At 44.7% G+C, this 21145-nt stretch overlaps 1 protein-coding gene across 1 annotated transcript in view; it reads left to right on the top strand.

The window, feature by feature from the left end:
- Window positions 1-20297: 20297 nt before the first annotated feature.
- Window positions 20298-21145, top strand: part of RUFY1 (RUN and FYVE domain containing 1) — an 81822-nt gene continuing 80974 nt past the window's right edge. The window contains exon 1 of the mRNA XM_036240847.1: window positions 20298-20599. Within this exon, the coding sequence (XP_036096740.1) occupies window positions 20317-20599 (283 nt within the window). The 5' untranslated portion in view covers window positions 20298-20316. The remainder of the gene's footprint in view (window positions 20600-21145) is intronic.

The raw sequence follows: 21145 nt of genomic DNA, 5'->3' as shown, positions 1-21145 counted from the left end.
GAAAAACAAAAATCTATTTATGCATCTCAGTTCACATGTCTATAAGTAAATTCAAAGGAAACCATCTCCATGGACACCCAAAAAGGTTTTAGCAGTGATTACTACTGGATAAGGGAAGGATTTAAGGGACAAAAGATGGAACTTTTGCTTTCCCATGTTTTCATTTTTCATGAGAGTGTATGCATGGAATTAAGTGTAATTCTTTTAAGAATAAATCCATCATGTGTGCCTCCCACAAGCTTACAATGCAGACATTATTCTTGCACAGAAGAGCAAATTGAGGGCCACAGTGGTCCATCCAAGGCTACCCAGAGGCAGTGGGAGACCAGGAAGAAAACCCAGATCCCATGCTTCTCCAGGTAAAAAGGCCTTGACAGGAAGGCCTTGGTGGGTTCATCTCCCTAGTCTAGCTCCTTCACAGGTAACAAGGAGTGAGCATTTAGCACCAGCATTCCTTTACTATTATTTATGTGGCAGGAGACACTCTTCCAGGCTCCCCTAAGCTCTGGGTTTACACATCTCACCCTTTCCTGCACCACTCTACCTGGATGTCCACTGTGAGCATGTCCTCATCCTATTCCCCGCCACACATCCACTCACCAGGTCAGAAAGTTGAGCATGGCCTACATTTCTCCTCCCCCTCACCCTAATGTCTCACCAACAACAAGTCCTCTGATGCTCCTTCTCCAACATCTCTGGCATCAGACCACTTTTTGTAACCCCATTGTTTTGCCTCAATGCAGGCCTCCCACCTAGAAGACCACAAATATTTTCCCAAGTTCCTCACTTTTCTTTGATCTCATAGACCCTGAAACCATGCTGCCTGCTACCATACTTTAATTTCTAGAGTACATTTCTAAACATGCCACTTCCCTACTTACAAGCATTCTTGTCCCTATTGCTTACAAGATAAAGTCCAGACTCCTTAGAGTCTCATTTGGCACCCTCCAAGTCTGCACTCGAACTACTTTTGTAGCTTGCCATTACCCATTCAACCACTCAAAGCCCACAGCTTATTCTGCACAAGATCTCACAGCCATTTCAGGCCTCTGCACTTTGCTCTGGATGCTTTCCCTACCCAAGCTCCCAACTGCTCATCTTTCCAGGCTCCATGTGAACTTTATGAACACTTTTCAGCACTTCTCACCACCATACTAGAGGATGACCATTGGTTCCTTTGTGTATCATGAGGTATTGTGCTCTGCCATCCCTTCCAGCCCAGCCCCTCATGACACTCCTCACTTGTATCTGCCTCACCAAGATGGAAACCATCAGGCTTGATAAAATCCAATCTGCTTCTTCTTTTAGGCACACGGTGGGATTGCACTTCCCACCCTCTTACCCATTGAAGTTAGGCATTACTATGTATTCACTGTGGCCAGTGAAATGTGAACACAAGTACTGTGCTGGCATGTTTATAACCCCATAATTGATGATTTGTAAATTATTGTGCTGCTCCATAATTGATGATTGGGAAAGTCACTGTATGCCCTCTAGCTGAACCTGTTTAGTCAAAATAACCTCAGTAAATTGGAATACTCCCTGAACCAAGAAATTGTTGGGAGCCAGCTACAGGTCTGACAGAGTCCACAAAGCCTGGAGATTTGAATCAGAGACTCGACCTCCCCCACAATCTCAAGGAATCAGGTTTGCATTGTGTTTGTGCAGCTCAGGGCTAAGTGTGAACCAATGTGCCTTGAAATACCAGAAATACCTGGGTGTTCCTGGGTGTGCCGGTGTGTTCCTGTTATCCATAAGGCAAACTAATTCTATACAGCATTGCTGTGGCCCTGGGCATTATATCAAGAAGGTCCTATTTTCTGTAAGGTATAAAAGGAATGTAATAAAGCATATCAGGGCTGATTCCAAAGACTCTGTCACAAAGGTGTTTGAAATCAGATGCCAGCCGGCTCATAAACGGCTCTTATTTGGACTTTAATTCTCCAGTGGTCTTTCTTTGACTTTGTCGTGCCAAAACATTTGGAGGCCCCAGCAAGATTTTCCCTTTCTTGGAAATCTCTAGACCATTACACTAGCCAGGAAGGCTTGGATCCATCCCACCCAGGGGAAAGACTCTGATAGATGTCCCTCAGCCCTGGGTGCTCAAGGGGGCTCCTTGACTTCCCAGGCAGTATTCACAAATTTGTCTACAAATGGATTTATGAGCCATCTGGATTGAATCTCACCAGTTAGTACAAACTTTTTGTTTGTTCTGTTTGGTGCCATTCGATGGCTGGAGGAAGGCTGGACACAGCATTACTTCCCCAGCCTGGTCCTAGGATGAGACATCACCCTAGACCTGAGTTCAAATCAGTCAGGCCTGAGTTCTGTTCATACCGGTATCTGTATCTGTGTTTTACTGTTTGTGTCTTAGTCCTTGTTGGTCTCTGCTGGTGTCTGTCCATTGTTCTGCTTCTCGTTATGGTTCAGTCTTCATCAATGCCTATAACTCCTTTGCAATGCATACTTAATAACTTCCAAGATTTTAAGAAGTGGGCAGTTGGAAACGGGGCCACAGTACCGCCCTTTGACTTACAGATATTCTGTCAAGTCGACTGGCCCACCTTCGGGGTTTATTGGTCACCCAAAGGCAGCTTCAATTCGCAATGGCTTTTAAGATTCAACAGAAAATATGTGGCAATCCTGGCAACCCAGATCAGGCCCCCTACATAGATGTCTGGATTGATATCACTAATGATAAACCTAAATATCTTAAGAATTGTCAATGTACTATGAAATCCAAAAGGACTGTTCTTTTGACAAGACCTCAGCCTCAGCCTTCCCTGTAGGATGATAATTCCTCTACACCCAGGAGGAATCTCTATCCTGTCCTTCAGCCCCAGCTGAGGACCCTCTACTTACTGAGCCTCCCCACTATATGGGGGCACTCAGGCCACCATGCCTGGCCGATTCCCCTCAGAAAGCTCAGCCTCTCAGTCCCCCACATACCTGTAGAAAAACTCATTACCAGCCTGTAGCAGAAGCTGCAGCCCCTGACTGTTCATCAGCCACTATACTGCCACTCTAACAGGTTGCTCCTCCGCCTGGTGGGGATCCCCAAAGACCTTTTATGGTGTATGTTCTCTTCTCTATAAGTGATCTCTATAACTGGAAACAACAGAAACCCTTTTTTCTCTGACAAAATGCAAGGTCTAATCTCTCTGTTAGAAACTATTTTCCACACCCACCATCCAACCCGAGATGACTGCCAGCAGGTCCTCCAGGTCCTCTTCACCTCTGAGGAGAGAAACAGAATTCACAGGGAGGCTGCCAAAACTGTTTTCGGGATCGACAGGCATCCCAACTCCGACCCTGACCGAATTAGTCGCCTGTTGCCTACCTCCAGACCTGACTGAAACCCTAATGATGATCAAAATAAAAAGGCTCTCAAATAATATCACCTGGCTCTATTATGGGGCATTCAGGAAGAGGCCAAAAGGCTGATTATTTTATCTAAGGTAAGCGAGACTACTCAGTGCCCAGGTGAATCGCCTGCCACATTCCTTGAGCATCTCATGGAAGCTTATCGGTTATTTACCCCATAAACCCGGAAGCCCCTGAGAAGAGGAAAGCAATTGTTATTGCCTTTGTCACTCAGTCGGCCCCAGATATTAGAAAGAAACTACAAGAATTAGAAAGATTTGTGGGAAAGGTTTTAAGCGAACTGGTCAAATCGCTCAGTGAGTATTCAACAACCGTGATGACCCAGATGTGACCCAAGCTAAGAAGGTAGCAAAGATTTTGGTGGCAGCTATGAGTGAAGAGAATAAACCAGAGAGAAATGCCAGAAACTGGAACCAGAAGAAGGGTCAGAATAACAACAGGGGGAAAAGTCTTAATTTAGACTCTGGTCAATGTGCCTATTGCAAAGAGAAGGGTCACTGGAAAAAAGATTTTCCTGAAAGAAAAGATAAACCAGATCAGAAGGTCCCCATTCTACTTGAGGAGGCTGAATGATGGGCTGAGGCTCCTTTCAGCTGAGCCCCCAGGAGTCCAAGGTAACTTTAAATGTCAGGGTCAAACCAGTCAAATTTTTAGTCGACACAGGGGCCACTTTCTCCATCCTCCAAGAAAAGGATGGACCACTCTCTAAAGACAAAACTCCAATCCAAGGGGCCACTGGAAAGGCCAGATCTTACCCATGGACTAAAACAAGAATAACTGATTTAGGGAAAGAAACTATCACCCACTTCTTCCTACTCATGCCGGACTGTCCATACTCCCTACTGGGCAGAGACCTTCTTCAGAAGCTCCGAGCTACTATCTCTTTCCATGGAAATTCTGCCACACTCTCTGTTGGGTCACAGCCCACCGCTATTCTCTTCTCTTGTCCTCTTTCTGAAAAATACATCCTCTTTGAGGAACCTGTCCCTCCTCAGCCTAACCCTCTACTCCAGGAACTTCAAGCAGCCATACCTGCTATTTGGGCTGAAACAAACCCCCAGAGTTGGCCAGCCATCAGCCTCCAATTATGGTACAGCTAACCAGTTCTGCTACCCCAGTGAGAATTTTCCAGTACTCAATTAATCTGAAGGCTCAAAATAGGATTGCAAAGCACACCAGGCATCTTCGCAAAGCAGGAATCCTTGTCCCTTGCCATTCTGCTTGGAACACTCCTCTACTGCCAGTACAAAAGCCAGGGATGAATGACTTCTGACCAGTCCAGGAACTCTGGGAGGTAAATAAGCAGGTCAAGATTATACACCCAACTGTGCCAAACCCCTATACCCTCCTCAGCCTCCTGCCACCAAGACACACAGTCTATACTGTCAACCTCTAGCCAAGGTAAGCCAACCTCTTTTTGTTTCTGAATGGACAGATCCTGAAAGGGGATTATCAGGGCAAATGGCTTGTACCCGGCTTCCACAGGGGTTTAAAAACTCCCCCATGGCCCTGGCTGGTTTGGCTCCATGGTTAGAGTGTTGGCCCAAGGGCCAGAGAGTTCCGGGTTTGGTTCTTGCTGAGGGCACGTACCTTGGTTGCACTTTGTCCCTGGCTCGGGTTGGGGTTGTGTGGGTGGCAACCAGTCAACGTGTGTTTCTCACATCAATGTTTCTCTCTCTCTTCCTCCCTCTTTCCCTCTTGCTCCATCTGACAAAAAATGCAAAAGTGTCCTTGGATTGGAATAAAAACAAATAAATAAAGAACTTTCCCACATTGTTTAATGAGGCCATGAGTCAGGACATGTCTAAATTTAGACAAGAGCACCCTGAGATTATTCTGCTCTAATATGTAGATGACCTCTTACTGGCTGCAAGAACTGACTCAGACTGTTACAAGGCCACTAAGGACCTATTAAAGGAACTAGGTGCTCTTGGATATAGAGTATCTGCTAAAAAAGCCCAACTATGTACTGAGAATGCTACCTACCTAATATATGAACTAAGATGGAGGAAACAATCCCTCTCTACAAGCCAGAGAGAAGCTATTTTAAAGATTCTGCAGCCCCAAAACAAAAAGCAGGTCTGAAAACTTCTTGGGGCCATTGGGTATTGCCGGCTTTGGATCCCTAAGTTTCCTGAAATTTCCAAGTCCTTCTATACCAGCACAAAGGGAAAGAAAGATTACCTAAATTGGACAGAAATAGAGGAGAGTGCTTTTAAAAACCTGAAGCAAGCCCTCACCAGTGCACCTGCGCTTACTCTGCCTGATGTCACCAAGCCCTTCCAAGTATATGTCTCTGAGGGTCAAGGTATTGCCAAGGGAGTTCTCACCCAGGCCTTGGGCCCTTGGAAATACTGTCACCTACCTCTCTAAACAACTAGATTCTGTGGTGGCAGGATGGCCAAATTGCTTGAGGGTGGTGGTGGCTATGGCCATCCTAACTAAAGAAGTGTCAAAGCTAACCTTGGGGCAGGACTTGCACATTGTTGCCCCTCATGCAGTAGAGGCTCTCCTTCAGAGCATTGACTGTCCCATGCAGGATTGCCCAATACCAGGTACTGCGCTTGGACCCTCCGAGGATTCTGTTCCTGAAAACTGCTGCCTTAAATCCTGCCATGCTACTCCCCGATGACAACCCAGAGGAACACATCCATGACTACCTGGAGGTCCTCAGCTCTTTGACCAATCTCAGAGCTGATCTAAGGGACACACCATGGCCTGATCCAGATGCTGAACTATATACTAGTGGGAGTAGCTTCATGGAAGATGGAACACAGTATGCTGGAGCTGCAGTAATCACCCCCATTAAGGTACTTTAGGCCCAAGTCTTAGGCCATGGCACCTCTGCCCAGAGTGCTGAACTAATAGCCCTCACCCAAGCTTTACAGTGGGGGAATAAGAAAGCTATCAACATCTACACCAATAGCGGGTATGCCTTCTCCACTGCCCATGTCCATGGGGCACTATACCAGGAGATGGGGAAAGGACATTAAAAACAAACCTGAAATCTTAGCCCTATTAGAGGCTATGTGGCTACCCCAGAGAGTAGCTATTATACATTGTAAGGGGCATCAGACTACAGATGATAACATAGCCCAGGGTAATGCATTTGCAGACCAAATTGCTAGAGAAGTAACATTAAAACCAGTGGGGCCTCTTCGGATTTTACCTGTATTACCCCTAAGGCATCTCCCAAATGCCCCCAACTACTCTGAAGATGAAATAGAATTAAATAATGTTTTAGGCAGGACACTGGACACCACCAGGTGGTATATACCCCCCGACCACAGACTACTGCTGCCAGAGGCTCTGGGATGGAACCTCGTCCACAAGACACATCAGAGTACCCACCTAGGGGGAACTAAACTAATTGAACTTCTCCAGAGGGACTATTATATACCTAAGCTCCACCGCTATGACAAACAAATCACAGCTCGATGCCCTACCTGTGCACAAGTGAAGCAGGCCCAAAAGGAAAAACTGACACCCGGGACACAGACCAGAGAATAAGGGCCTAGGGAACAATGGGAAGTTGACTTCCCCGAGGTGATCCTGGAAAAATTCGAATTTAAGTACCTCCTAGTTTTTATAGACACCTTTTCAGGATGAACTGAAGCCTTCCTCACCAAATCAGAGACAGCTCAGACAGTTGCTGGAGAATTTATTTTGGAAATAGTTCCTCAATTTGGCTTTCCCTTAGCAATGGGGTCTGACAATGGCCCAGTGTTTATTGTCCAAATTACCCAAACAGTAGCTAAAATCTTAAACATAGCTTGGAAACTCCACTGTATAAATAGACCACAGAGCTCAGGACAGGTAGAAAGGATGAATTGAACATTAAAAGAAACCCTCACTGCCCTGGCCGGTTTGGCTCAGCGGTTAGAGCATCAGCCTGCGGTCCGGAGAGACCCGGGTTCAGTTCCCGCTAAGGGCACATACCTCGGTTGCAGTTTGTCCCCGGCCCTGGTTGGTTGTGCGGGTGGCGACCACTCGATGTATCCCTTTCACATCGATGTTTCTCTCTCTCTCTGTTCCTCTCTCTCCCTCCCACTCTACCTGAACAAAAAATGGAAAAATGTCCTCGGGTGAGGATGATAAAAAAAAAAAAAAAGAAACCCTCACTAAACTAAGACTAGAGACAGGCAAAGATTGGGTGAGTCTTCTTCCTTTTGCCTTGTTAAGAACTAGATGTTCTCCTTATATTCAGGTTCTGTCTTCCTATGAAATAATGTGTGGGAGACCTCCACCTCTCCTCCCCAAGATAGGGGTGGAGACATTAGCTGAAATGAATAACCATTCTCTTCTTAAGTCCTTACAGGCTTTGCAATTTTTCCAACAGAGAAATCATCAGATAATAAAGGATTCTCTTCCTAAGAATTCTCTTTCAGATAATTCAGACGCCCACAACATTCAACCAGGAGATTGGGTCTGGGTCAAAAAAATTCAACCTGCTTCTCTCAAACCCAGATGGACTGGACCGTTGCCAGTGATCCTCACCACTCCAATGGCCCTTAGGTGGCAGGCCGCCGATTCTGGATTTACCATACTCAAGTAAAGAAGGCACACCGTGACCAGATACCAGAGAAATGGACCATTCATCCTATAGAGGATCCCTTAAAGGTAAAACTCTCTCAATCCTGATTATGCTGATTGGGACCACTGTAATTCAAGAAAATCTTCATCAGCCAACACAACATATTTGGACTCTCATCTGAACCACTGATGGACAAAACATCTCTACCTACCCCACTTATAGGGCTCCCCAATTTCGATTCAATATGTGTAACCTCTTTGGACTAAAATGGAATATGCCTTCACCTAGATGTGGGGGACATGTAGGACTTTCAGCCTACGGTTTGGTACCTTCCTCAGAAAAAGGGATATGGCACTCTCACCACTATATTTGCCCTACTGAGAGGAGCCCAGGCTGCCAGGGGCCAGATGAATATCACTGTGCTTCTTGGGGTTGTGAAACCTTGGCCCCTGGACCTCCCAGGACCCAGATATTCCATTTCTATGTCAAATTCAGCCCCCACCAGAAAAATGTACAATACCAGGGACTTGCAACCCTGTCATAATAAGTGTAAAAAACTGGGATAACCCCATTTTCCTAACAGACTTTGGGCCTGTGCCATATGTAACAGGCAGAGATCCTGCCACTACTTTTACTATCCAAAAGACTCCCATCAAGCATGTTACTAAGCCAATAGGCCCTAACTTGGTTCTTAACCCTATTTTGGACACTCTCGAAGCAGTCTACAGATTTGTAAACTAGACTAACCCCAATGTCATCTTAGATTGTTAGTTCTGTTTATATCCATCCCCTCCTTATTATGTAGGGATTGGGACAAATGGATCCATAGGCTCCTCTATGAATCAGATCAGAAATATTTCCATCAAAAATATCACGTGGGCCCTGGCCAGATTGGCTCAGCAATTGGAGCGTTGGTCTGTGGACCAGAGAGTCCCGGATTCAGTTCCCGCTAGGGGCACGTACCAAAAAAAGTATATATATATATATATCACGTGGAACATGAGTCTTTGTAGCTGGGGACAGGAACCAAACCTAACTTTGGGAGATTTTCAAGGACAGGGCCTTTGTCTCATATTAAAGGGCTACCGGATGCATAACTCAGCATATCAAGACTCTTGTCTAGGAATAATATCTGTTGAAGAACTCAAGGACTCTGACTTTGATGAGGGCCCCCTTTTCCTAACAGCCCCTGAAGGCACTTGGTTTGCTTCTACTACTGGTCTCACCCCTTGCATCAACCCTTGCACTATGACTAAAGTTGGCCTCTGTATACTAACCCATGTTATTCCACAGGTTTATTTCTACCCCAGAGAAGGGGAATGGGGACATTTTGGATTACAGATGCAGCGGACCAAAAGAGCCCCTATCCTTGTGCCCCTTCGAGTAGGCATAGGGTTGGCAGGCTCCACTGCAGTAGGAACTGTTGTTCTTATAACTGAAGACAAAAACTTCAAAACTCTAAGTCACCAAATAGATCCAGATCTATAAGATCTGGAAAAGTCAGTCTCCCATTTAGAAAATTCATTAAATTCCTTGGCAGAGGTAGTCCTCCAGAACTCAGGAGGACTTGACCTACTCTTTCTAAAACAAGGGGGATTATGCCTGGCCCTAGGGGAAACCTGCTGTTTCTATGCCGATCATTCTGGCATTATCAAAGACAGCCTATCTATGGTGAGACAGACAGAAAGAGAGAGAGGTACAACAAAAAAACAGTGACAACTGGTTTGAGGGATTATAGAACTGGTCCCCATGGCTAACTACTCTCTTATCCACTGCTTCAGGTCCCCTAATACTAATCACCCTAGGACTGTTTTTTGAACCTTGCATAATGAATTGTTTCACTGCATATGTTAGACAAAGAATCCAAGCTGTGAAACTTATGGTCTTATGGTCCATTATCAGCATATCTGTACTGGAAATGATGAAGAAATAATGATTTGATTCCTCCAAAAAACCAGTGGGAAATGTGCTGGCATGTTTATAACCCCATAATTGATGATTTGTAAATTATTGTGCAGCTCCATAATTGATGGTTGGGAAAGTCACCGTGTGCCCTCTAGCTGAACCTGTTTAGTCAAAATAACCTCAGTAAATTGGAATACTCCCTGAACCAAGAAATTGTTGGGAGCCGGCTACATGTCTAATAGAGTCCACAGAACCTGGAGATCTTGAGTCAGAAACTTGACCTCCCTCACAGTCTCAAGGAATCAGGCTTGCATTGTGTTTGTGCAGCTCGGGGCTAAGTGTGACCCAGTGTACCTTGAAATACCTGGGTGTTCCTGTTACCTGTAAGGCAAACTAATTCTATACAGCATTGCTGTGGCCCTGGGCATTACATTAAGAAGATCCTATTTTCTGTAAGGTAAAAAAGGAATGTAATAAAGCATATTGGGGCTGATTCCATAGACTCTGTCACAGTGGTGTTCAGAATCAGATGCTGGCCGGCTAATAAACAGCTCTTATTTGGACTTTAATTTTTTAGTGGTCTTTCTTTGACTCTGTTGCGCCACAACAGTACATGGTCAGTTCTATGAGGAAGACTTTAGGAGCAGGTCATTTTTTCTCTCTGTTCCTTCCCCCTGCTAAGGAGATCAAAGAAGTTCCAGAGGATGGGGGCTCAGCCAACAGGGTCTCTAAGTGGAAAGAATGAGAAGCAAATCTGCCAGCCAAGGTGGCTGTGTGGTGTGACCATGACATAAACTTATGGGGTTTTTTTGTTTGTTTTTTTGTGGTACATGCCCCTAGCAAGATCTAAACCTGGGAATCTCTGGTCCGCCAGCCAACGCTCAACCACTAAGCCAAACTGGCCAGGGCTTAAACTTGTGTTTTTTAAAGTCACTGACATATGGGGGTTTTTTGTTCTGAGCACTGGGGATCCAGCAGTGAACAAGAGAGACAGGCTTTCCTCTAAGCTATAGTCTGTTGAGGGAAGGAAGACAATACCAAATAAACCTCCAACAGGAATAGACAAGTACTGTGTCACTTCACCCAGTGACAAAGAGGGACTGAAAACTGGGATGACTGTGTATTTTAGAGTGGTTAAGAAAGGTTTTCTCAGTGGTTAGAGCATTGCCCTGCGAACCAGAGTCCCGGGTTTGGTTCCCACTAAGGGCATGTACCTCGGTGGCAGTTTGTCTCTGGCCCTGGTTGGGGTCGGTCATGTGGGTGGCAACCACTCGATGTGTCTCTCTCACATCGATGTTTCTTGCTCTCTCTTTCTCCCTCTCTACCTCTCACTCTATCTGAAGATAAATGTAAAAAATGCCGTCGGGTGAGGTTAAAAAAAAAAAAAGCAAGTTCTCTGTGGCTCAGTGGATTAAGCATAGTCCCATGGACTGAGAGTTCCTGGTTCAATGCTAGTCAGGGCACATGCCTGGGTTGCAGGCTTGATCTTCAGTAGGAGGTGCGTGATGTTTCTATCTCTCTCTCCTTTCCTCTCTCTCTAAAAAAAAATCAATAAAAACATGTTTTAAAATTTTTTTTATATTTCTTACCTGAGGATATTTTTCTATTTATCATTAGATAGAGTGAAAGGGAGGGAGAGGGAGAGAGAGACAGAGAAAAACATCGATGTGATAGAGACACATTGACTGGTTGCCTCCTGCAGGACCCAGACCAGGGCCAGGGAGGAACCTCAACCGAGGTCCGTGCCCTTGACCAAATTGAACCCATGACTCATGGGTTGACGCTCTAACCACTGAGCAAACTGGCCAGGGCAAAACATTTTTTGAAAGTTTTCTCTGAAAAGTTTAATTGAGCTTGAATAAAAAGGATGAAGGATGATGATACAGTCAGTCAGGCTAAAACTGGGGGAATAGAGTTAAAACATATGCAAAGAATAAGCTTGGTGTGTTTAAGGAACAGAAAGAAACCATGTGGGGCTTAACAACTCCACATATAATGATATAAAATGGAATCAGAAAAATTGGCAGGGGTTAGATCCCATAGTACCTCATGGTCTGTGATGGCTATATGGACGAGAGAATGAATACGAATGAACTGAAGGATGGATGGGAGGATGGATAGATATAAACTGTCAAATCCTAAATGGTTAGAAACCTAAATCCATTTTAGACCGCTAGATGGAGCCAAACATAGGCAGTATTTGTTAGATAGTTGTATCTTCCTTCTGGCATAAATGTAAAAGCATACATGATATTCCTCACTGGGAAATAGCAGAGGATTTCGACTAGTACAGCTATTGGGCCACTGGCTATGCAGAGATACTGATGCCCTTGGTTCAGGGGTGATCAAGTAAAGTCTGGTGAAGCCAGACTCCTCAAGTATTACTTCTGCAGCAAGCAGCCTCTATTTACAATGCTGCATTTTTTAAAAAGTATCTTTATTGTTGAGAGCATTACAGATGCCTGTCCCCTTTTATCCCCTACTGACCCCCTCTACCCTACTCCCACCCCTCACCCAGGCCTTCACCACACTTCTGTCTGTGTCCATTGGTTATGCATATATGCATATAAATTCTTTGGTTAGTCTCTTCCCACCCCTGTCTCCCCCTTACCTCTGAGATTTGTCAGTCTGTTTTATACAATGCTGTCTTATACATCAAACACTATCATGTCCTAGGTTGGTTATGATGTAAAATAGATTAGGGAGCACAGTTTTAGAGAAGGAGAATCTCTAGTTCTGATAAATAAGTAAAAGAACCAAAAAGTTTGAAAATACTAGATCAGGAAATGACCTAAAAGAGTCACCTACCCTAGAAAGTAAATATCTATCCCAGACTCTCCATTTTAAAAACAATTTGTCTATGGAATTAAATTATATTCTTCATTCCTTCAAAACACACTTAATGAGCACCCAATCTGTGTCTGCTCTGACATACAGAAGTGAGTATTATTGTGAGAAGGTCTCTTTTCTTAAGGAGCTCCCACTATAGAGAGAAAACAGACAGGCAAACCAAGGACTATTGCACAGCAGGATGCTCATCATGGCCAACCAGCACACAAAATGAAGTTCGGATTCACTGGGTACATCAGTTAGGAATACTTATAAGCAAGAGGTTTACCATGGCTTTAACAGAGTTATTTATCTGGACTATTCCCTCATGCTGGTTACACTATGGTAGCAAAGTTGCTGTCTTAGCTCTAGGCATCATGTCTACATTCAAGGCAGGAAGAGAAAAGGACATGAATCATCAGCTATACTTTTTCATTTATCTTTTTGGAAAACCAAAAGTCATCCCCGAAACCCAACATACTTTAATTGCAGCTAATTAAAAAGAACTAGGCCACAGGACAGCCCTGGCTGCCAGGGAGGTTGTCAACATGAGTATCTTACATAGGATTGACCCTATTAACAACATCAGGATTCAACTAGCAAAACAGAGCAGGGAATTGATATTGGGCATACAATTATCAGTGTGTCTCATACAGTGATAATAAAAGAAATGCTAATTAAAGTGAGAGATCTTTTTTGCTTAGCAAATTGAGCAAATTGTAAAACGTTGACATCTGTTGAGAAGATGGAGAAAAGTGAACCTTTCATAGCCTGTTGGTAGAAGTATACAATCCTCATTTGGCAATATACTGAAAATTAAGATTTTTTTCAATGTTAATATTTTGACCCACCAATTCCACTCCTGAATAGCTATTCTAAGGAGGTAAGTTTCCTGCTGTTGCTCGATATTTTCCCCAAAAGTGTGAGTTGGGCTGCACTCAAGATTCTCTCTGCCACCCATGGTCATTGTGAGATGCCAATCAGAAAAGGATAGGTCACTCAGCTGACATAATGAGGGTTCTTTCTATTAGGGACACATCATGCAAATTCATAATGAAAAGTCTCAGGTTAACATTTTTGCACATATATTTTGAGTTAATATTTTCCTAAAATAACTTGTCAGATTTATTTTATGAAATAAAAGATTTTAAAGGAAATCTTTCCTGAAACCACAAAAGACAAAACAGAATTAGAAATGTTTGTATTTAAGTAAGGGTTGGCGAGGATAGGCCTGAAGCCTACTTTGAAAACCATACTCTTAGAATTTTTATTCTTAGAGAAACATTTTCATCTATATTTTCCTTTGCTTCCTTTGGCTTCCTAAATACTCTTTGGGTTCTCAAGAGTTAATACTTTCCCAATGTTTCACTTTCTCTCCCTAAGTTGTATCTAGTTTAAAATAAAACCTTTTAAAAATGACTAATCTGATTTCTCAAAATGAAGTGCCCAGATGAGGTCCCTCCCAACTGCAGCTGGCACAGGGGTATATTACTTTAGGGTGGTGTCACCCAGGAAGCTGAATTGTCAGTGCTTGTTTTTTAAGACCTGTAAGTTTTCATGGACCCTCTGCTTCATTTGTACTGGTTGAATTTCCTGTAGTTTTCTACATCATCTCTTCTCTGACTACATCACTCCCTTCTTTTTTTTTTATCCTCACCCGAGGACATTTTTCCATCTTTTGTTCAGATAGAGTGGGAAGGAAAGAGAAGGAGAAAGAGAGAGAAACATTGACATGAAAAGGACACATCGAGTGGCTGCCACCTGCACGACCCAAGCAAGGCCGGGGACAAACTGCAACTGAAGTACACACCCTTAGCGGAAACCGAACCTGGGTCTCTCTGGACCGCAGGCCAATACTCTAACCGCTGAGCCAAACTGGCCAGGGCCATCAACCCCTTCTTAATGTATTATCCCTTCTATTGAGCAGCTTTTATTTTTTTCCTTTATTGATTTTAGAGAGAGAGGAAGTGAGAGGGAGAGAGAGAGAAAAACATCAATGAGAGAGAATATCGATTGGCCGCCTCCTACATACCCCCTACTGGGGATCAGGCCAACAACCTGGGCATGTGTCCTGACCAGGAATCGAACCAGCAACCTCTTGATGCATGGGTCAACGCTCAACCACTGAGCCACACCAGCCGGACTTGAGCAGCTTATTATTAAAGGCATGGAAAACACACTCGAATCTTCTTGCTGTGGTTGCACCCTAGTTGCCAGTTGTACCTTTAGTCACTAGATTTCCAATGAATGTTAGTCCTTTGATCCAGACTCAGAATATCTTTCTGGTAAAATTTTCTGTAGCTGCTCTAAATACAAATGCAATTTCTGTTAGCTCTGTAATCAGATAGAAAGGCTAACCTGATTTGCGTAATATAATTCTTTTATATTTTTATTGACTTTTTTTAGAGAGAGAGGAAGGGAGAGAAAGATAGAAACATTGATGAGAGAAACACTGATCTGCTGCCTCCTGCATGCCCCCCACTGGGGATCGAGCCTGCAACCCAATTATTGAACTGGGGCCTCTCAGTCCATGGGACAACACTCAATCCACTGAGCCACACTGGTCAGGCATGTGTGGTATAATTTTTAAATAAATAAATGGTGTATAGAGTAAAGTATAAGGAGCAGGAGGAGGAGAAGAAATAATATTTGGTTTCTGTTCCTGATTCCTGGCACAGAACTCCTAAAACCATTGTACTTTCCTGAGTAATAGGGGAAATAAATGCATCTTTTATTATTTCTAAAATGCACCTTTCAACCATACCTGAGTTTATGCTAATGAAGTGACTCTTGGAGGAAGAGGGCTGGTTGCCAGAGGAACCAAAATCAGGTAATTAGAGGGTTGGAACTTTCATCCCCACCACAGGAATGGACAAGGGGCTAGAGATGGAGTTCAACCACCCATGGCCAATGGTTTCATCAATCATAAGTAATGGAAGCTCCATAAAAATCCTAAACAATGGGGTTCAGAGATCTTCAGGTTGCTGAACACATCAAGATTCTGGGAGGGTGGTATGTCCAGAGATGGCATGGAAGCACTGCATCTCTTCCCACAAACCTTGCCCTGCTCATCTAGTTCCATTTGGCTGGTCCTGAGTTGTATTCTTTGTAATAAAAGACTATAGTAAGTAAAGTGCTTTCCTGAGTTATGTGAGTCATTCTAGCAAATTACTGAACCCAAGGAGGGGGTCATTGAAATCCCCGATTGATAGCCATTGGTCAGAAGTACCAGATGTCCAGATGAACAATGAGCCTCTAATGTGGGGGTGGGAGTAGGGGCAGTCTTGTGGGGCCTGTGTTCACTCTGGGTAATTAGTGTCAGAAGTGTGGTGAGTAGGGAAAGTTTTCCTTTTAGTTGATTACTCTTTAAACTACTAGACTTTGATGCCATCTCAGCAACAGCACTGACATCCCATTTGGTTACAGCCACCACACAAGCTCTAGGTTCCAAACTCAAGGTAAACATGGTTCTCGCCTCCTCCCACAACCACACCAAAATTACAACTAAACTACAAAACAACCATCATCCAGAACTTCCTGAAATTAAGCTGAATGGAAGTCCTACAACTACAATAATAAAGAAGCCATGTTGAAATTGGTAGGAGGGGCTGAGGCATGGACAGGACGGTCCCACACTCATATGTGGCAGATAAAAATCAGTAGGGATAACTTGCCTGTGAAGGTCCTCCCTGAGGAGTGAGGGGTCCCCGTCCCATACCAGAAACCCCAGCTCAGGGTTCTAGTGCCAGGAAGAGAAGTCACCATAACATCTGGCTGTAAAAACCAGTGGGAATTGAGGCTGAGGCTGCTGAAATCCCAGTCCATTCCTCTTAAAGGGCCCACACACAGACTTACTTGGATTTGCTCCCTCCATGCTCCAGCATTGGGGAGATAGCTTGAAAGGCACCAGAAACATATGGGGAAGAACTGAGTTGTTTGGCATTGGGGGACAGCTGAAGGGGCAGCTTGCTTCAGGGCAGACTTGCTGTTGGAGGCTGTTGTTCCTTTGGTGAGCCCTTCAGAGGGTGGCAGATGGGCGCCATATCTGGGACTTCAGCAACCTGGTTCACACAGTTTGCTTTGCCCTGCTGATTTCCTGAGGCCCTGTGCCTCCCACATTAAGGTGTACCCAAATTGTTTCCAGTGGCTTTACCATAGGATTGGCCTGTCTTGGCTTCTGCTTCAGATTTTCCTAAATTCCCTCAAACAGTATCTGGCCTTAGTGAGACACACATATCACTCACTGAGTGGTCCCAGGCCTGGCACTAGAAGCATCCAGCCTTGATTCACAGCTTGGCTTTGCCTGGGCACCTCTGAGCCCAGCACAAGCAGAAGCCATCTGCAGATTGCTTTGTAGCTTCGGCCTGGTGGCCCTGGGCAGAACACAGGCAGTGGCTGACCTTGCTCCAGAGCCAGCACACCCAGTGGACAGCTTCAGAGCACATCAAAGCACCATCGTCACCCAACCATCTCCACAAGCAACACACTTAAAGAGTAGACTCAGTGGGAAACAGAACCCTGCTGAAGTAAGTCTTGTTTTGTGTGGTGAGCCAATGCACAGCTGATCCTTCCAGGTAGTCAGAGGTCAGTGGTCAGTGGGCATAACATGTCCTTGCAGCTGACAGCCTGAGTAAATCCCTCCCATTGATGTGCCAACAGCAATAAAGACTCAATTACAACAGAAAAGTGTACAGTCCACATAAGGGGTGCACTTGAGGGCACAGCTGGGGTGATTAGGAAGGCTGTGCCATTGTCCTCTACAGGACACCTACTACAACAGGCCACCCAAGGAAGCCCAGAAGACATAGCAACTCTACCTAATACATAGAAACAAACACAGGGAAGCAGCCAAAATGAGGAGACAAAGAAATGTGTCCCACCGAAATAGAACAAAACTCCAGAAAAAGGACTAAACAAAATGAAGATAAGCAATCAATCAGATGCATAGTTCAAAACACTAATTATAAGGATGCTCAATGAACTTGGTGAGACATTCAAGGAACTTAGTGAGACCTTCAAGGAACTCAAGGAGACCTCCAAGAAACTTAGAACATCAACAACATAAAAAAGGACCAGTCAGAAATGAAGGATGCACTAACTGAAATAAAAAATAATTTACAGGGAATCAATAGTAGAGTAGGTAAAGCCAAGAAGTAAACCATCGATTTGGAATATAAGGAAGCAAAAAACAAACAAAAAAACACCCAATCAGAACAACCAAAAGAAAAAAGAATCCAAAAAAAATGACAATAGTGTAAAGAGCCTCAGGGACAATTTCAAGCGTGCCAACATTCGCATCATAGGGGTGCCAGAAGGAGAAGAGAGAGAACAAGAAATTGAAAACCTATTTGAAAAAATGACAGAAAACTTCCCTAACTTGCTGAAGGAAACAGACATACAAGTCCAGGAAGCACAGAGAGTCTCAAACAAGAGGAACCCAAAGAGGTCCACGCCAAGACACATCACCATCAAAATGCCAAAGGTTAAATACAAAGAGAGAATCTTTTTTTTTATTTTTTTATCCTCACCCTAGGACATTTTTCCATTTTTTGTTCAGACAGAGCGGGAGGGAGAGAGAGGAAGAGAGAGAGAGAGAGATCGACGTGAAAGGGACACATCGACTGGCTGCCACCTGCACAACCCAACCAGGGCCAGGGACAAACGGCAACCGAGGTATGTGCCCTTAGCAGGAACCAAACCCAGGTCTCTATTGACTGTAGGCCAGCGCTCTAACCGCTGAGCCAAACTGGCCAGGGCACAAAGAGAGAATCTTAAAAGCAGCAAGAGAAAAGCAGTTCATTACCTACTAAGGAGATCCCATAAGACTGTCGGCTGATTTCTCAAAAGAAACTTTGCAGGCCAGAAAGGAGTGGCAAGAGATATTCAAGGTGATGAAATGCAGCGGCCTCCAACCAAGATTATTGTATCCTGCAAAGCTATCATTTAGAATCAATGGACATATCAAGAGTTTCCCAGAAAAGAAAAAGCTAAAGGAGTTTATCACCACCAAACCAGTATTATATAAAATGTTGAAGGGTCTTCTGAAGGAGAACAAAAATATAAACAATAAAATGGCAATTAATACATAGCTATCAAAAATTGAATCTACAAACAAAATGAGCAAGAAGATCAGAAACAGGCTCCAAGATACAGAGAATTTTTGTTGCTTGCCAGATGGGTGGGGGCTGGGGGTGGGTGCAAAAGATGAAGGAATTAAGAAGTACAAATTGGTTGTTAGACTGATGAACCTCAAAGGGAATAGGGAGGGGAGCAGGAATAGATACACCAAAGAACTTTTATGCATATATGCATAACCAATGGACACCCACAATAACTGGGGAAGGCAGGAGTGGGGTGGGATTGGGGAGGAAGGGGTCAATGGGGAAAAGGGGGGGGGGCATCTGTAATACATTCAACAGTAAAGATAAGTTTTAAAAATTTTGAATTTGCCATTCCAATGTGGTTCAGTGGATTGAGCTTTGTCCCTTGGACTAATAGGTCCCAGTTCGATTCCCAGTTAGGGCACTTAACAGGGTTTGAGCTTGATCCCTGGTTGGGGGTATGCAGGAGGCAGCTGATTGATGTTTCTCTCTCTCTCTCTCTCTCTCTCTCTCTCTCTCTCTCCCTTACACTCTCTCTTAAAAAATCAACAAAAACATATTTTTAAATATTTGAATAAGGCCCTGGCCAGTAGCTTTGTTGGTTAGAGCCTCATCCCAATAACCCAAGGTTGTGGGTTTGATCCCAGGTCAGGGCACATACAAGAATCAACCAATGAATGCATAGAAAAGTGGAACAAGTCAATGTTTTGATCTCTTTAAAAGAAATCAATTAATCAATACAATTTTTTAAATTTAAATTTTAATTTTAAGCACTCTGGGAGTCAAACCAAGCAGTTCTGGTTTAATGAGGCCCAAGTGCAGCACTTTGCAAACAAAATGTCAAATGCTAGTGAAGTTTGGGTTTCTACTTTGTCAAATTTTCTTTTCCAAATGACAAAATAGCCTGTAACTCCTTACACATGCAGAATGACTTGCCCAAGCCACACAGTCATCATAATTGCTAACCTCTACCCTGTGCTCCTTACAGCAAAATCTTATTTAATAATGAGGTGAATTTTGTTAGTCTCCACTTAACTAATTAATAGCAGAATCCCAACCTTTTGATTTCCAATACACCGCCGTGTCCTTTTTCCGCCAAACTGATGTATTTAATAATGATTATTTTTAAATCCTGTTTCCAGCCTCTCCTGTTCCAGTTTCCTTTACTGCCCTTTTTAAGGCTTGTCCTAAAGAGTGCTGCAGAAAAATGACGAAGTAGAAAAAGTAAAACATGAACTGAAAATGAAAAAGAGGAACTGGTGTTGCAAAGAAAACTAAGGTCAGCGGAGCTGTGTTCCAGGCCAGGCTCGGTGCGCCCTCCCTTAAGGGGAGTTAGCCCAGGGTAAACTCCCTGAAACAAGTCCTCCCGGCTGGTGGGAATGCAGGCGCTGCTTCCGTTATGACCCGTGCCTTCCCTAACCTGCCTAAAGTGGAGGCAAGGAAAGGAGACGAGTGGAGAGGTAGAAAGACGTGGCCAACAGGAAACTGAGACAGCCAGGGCGCGAGAGCTAACGCCTGCCCACCGGCGTCCGCCACCGGCTTCGGCCACGTGACGCACCCAAGATGGCCGCTAACAGGGGAGGCGGCTGCCCAGCCGAGCGGGGTCCGAGGCCGGAGCCGGGAGAAGAGTTTGAGATTGTGGACCGGAGCCAGCTGCCAAGCCCGGGGCACCTGCAGAGCGTGACGAGGCGGCGGGCGGCGGCGGAGGGTTGGTCTGCGCCCATCTTGACCCTGGCGCGCAGGGCCACAGGCAACCTCTCTGCGAGTTTCGGGAGCGCGCTGCGCGCGACCGAGGGGCTGGGCGGCACTGACGGCTTGGACAGCACGGAAGGCGTGGCGCGCGCAGGTGGGTCAGTTGGTTGCGCTCCGCTGTGCCCCCTGCGGACAGGTTGCCCACCGTTGGCCGTGGGAGCAGAGCTGGCAGGGCCTTGTTGATTGGAGTTGTAAAGAGCCAACATAGTCACTCGTCTGATTTGTCGTGTTTTCTCCACACCGTGTGATCGAGCCTGGATGAGCACGCGGGCTTGGGCGGGGGTGGGGAGGGCGGTCGACTCCCACTTGCGTTTCCTAGACAACAACCTTATTCTCATTGGTGAACTTTAGGAAAATATACAAGTCTGAGCTTAGGTTATCTGTATGAATTTTAAAATACTTAAGTGAATTCAGGACTGTTTTTTGCTGTAAATCTCAAAATGCCAGCCCAGTTTACCACCTGCAGGTGTACAGTCTCAGAGAACTCACTGCACCAAGGCGGAAGACAGATTTGGGTGTGCAGGCCAGTCCCATGCTCCACCACCAACTTGTGTGATGAACCCAGCATCACACTTCCCAGCGTGAAAAAAATGGGGATTTTTTTTCTTTATTCGCCCAATAATCTCTTACAGTCCTTTAC

Source organism: Molossus molossus, unplaced genomic scaffold, assembly GCF_014108415.1.
Source record: "Molossus molossus isolate mMolMol1 unplaced genomic scaffold, mMolMol1.p scaffold_m16_p_4, whole genome shotgun sequence".
NCBI classification, from domain to species: domain Eukaryota; kingdom Metazoa; phylum Chordata; class Mammalia; order Chiroptera; family Molossidae; genus Molossus; species Molossus molossus.
Note: the sequence above shows the minus strand (reverse complement) of the source record. Positions and strands in the feature narration are given on the sequence as shown.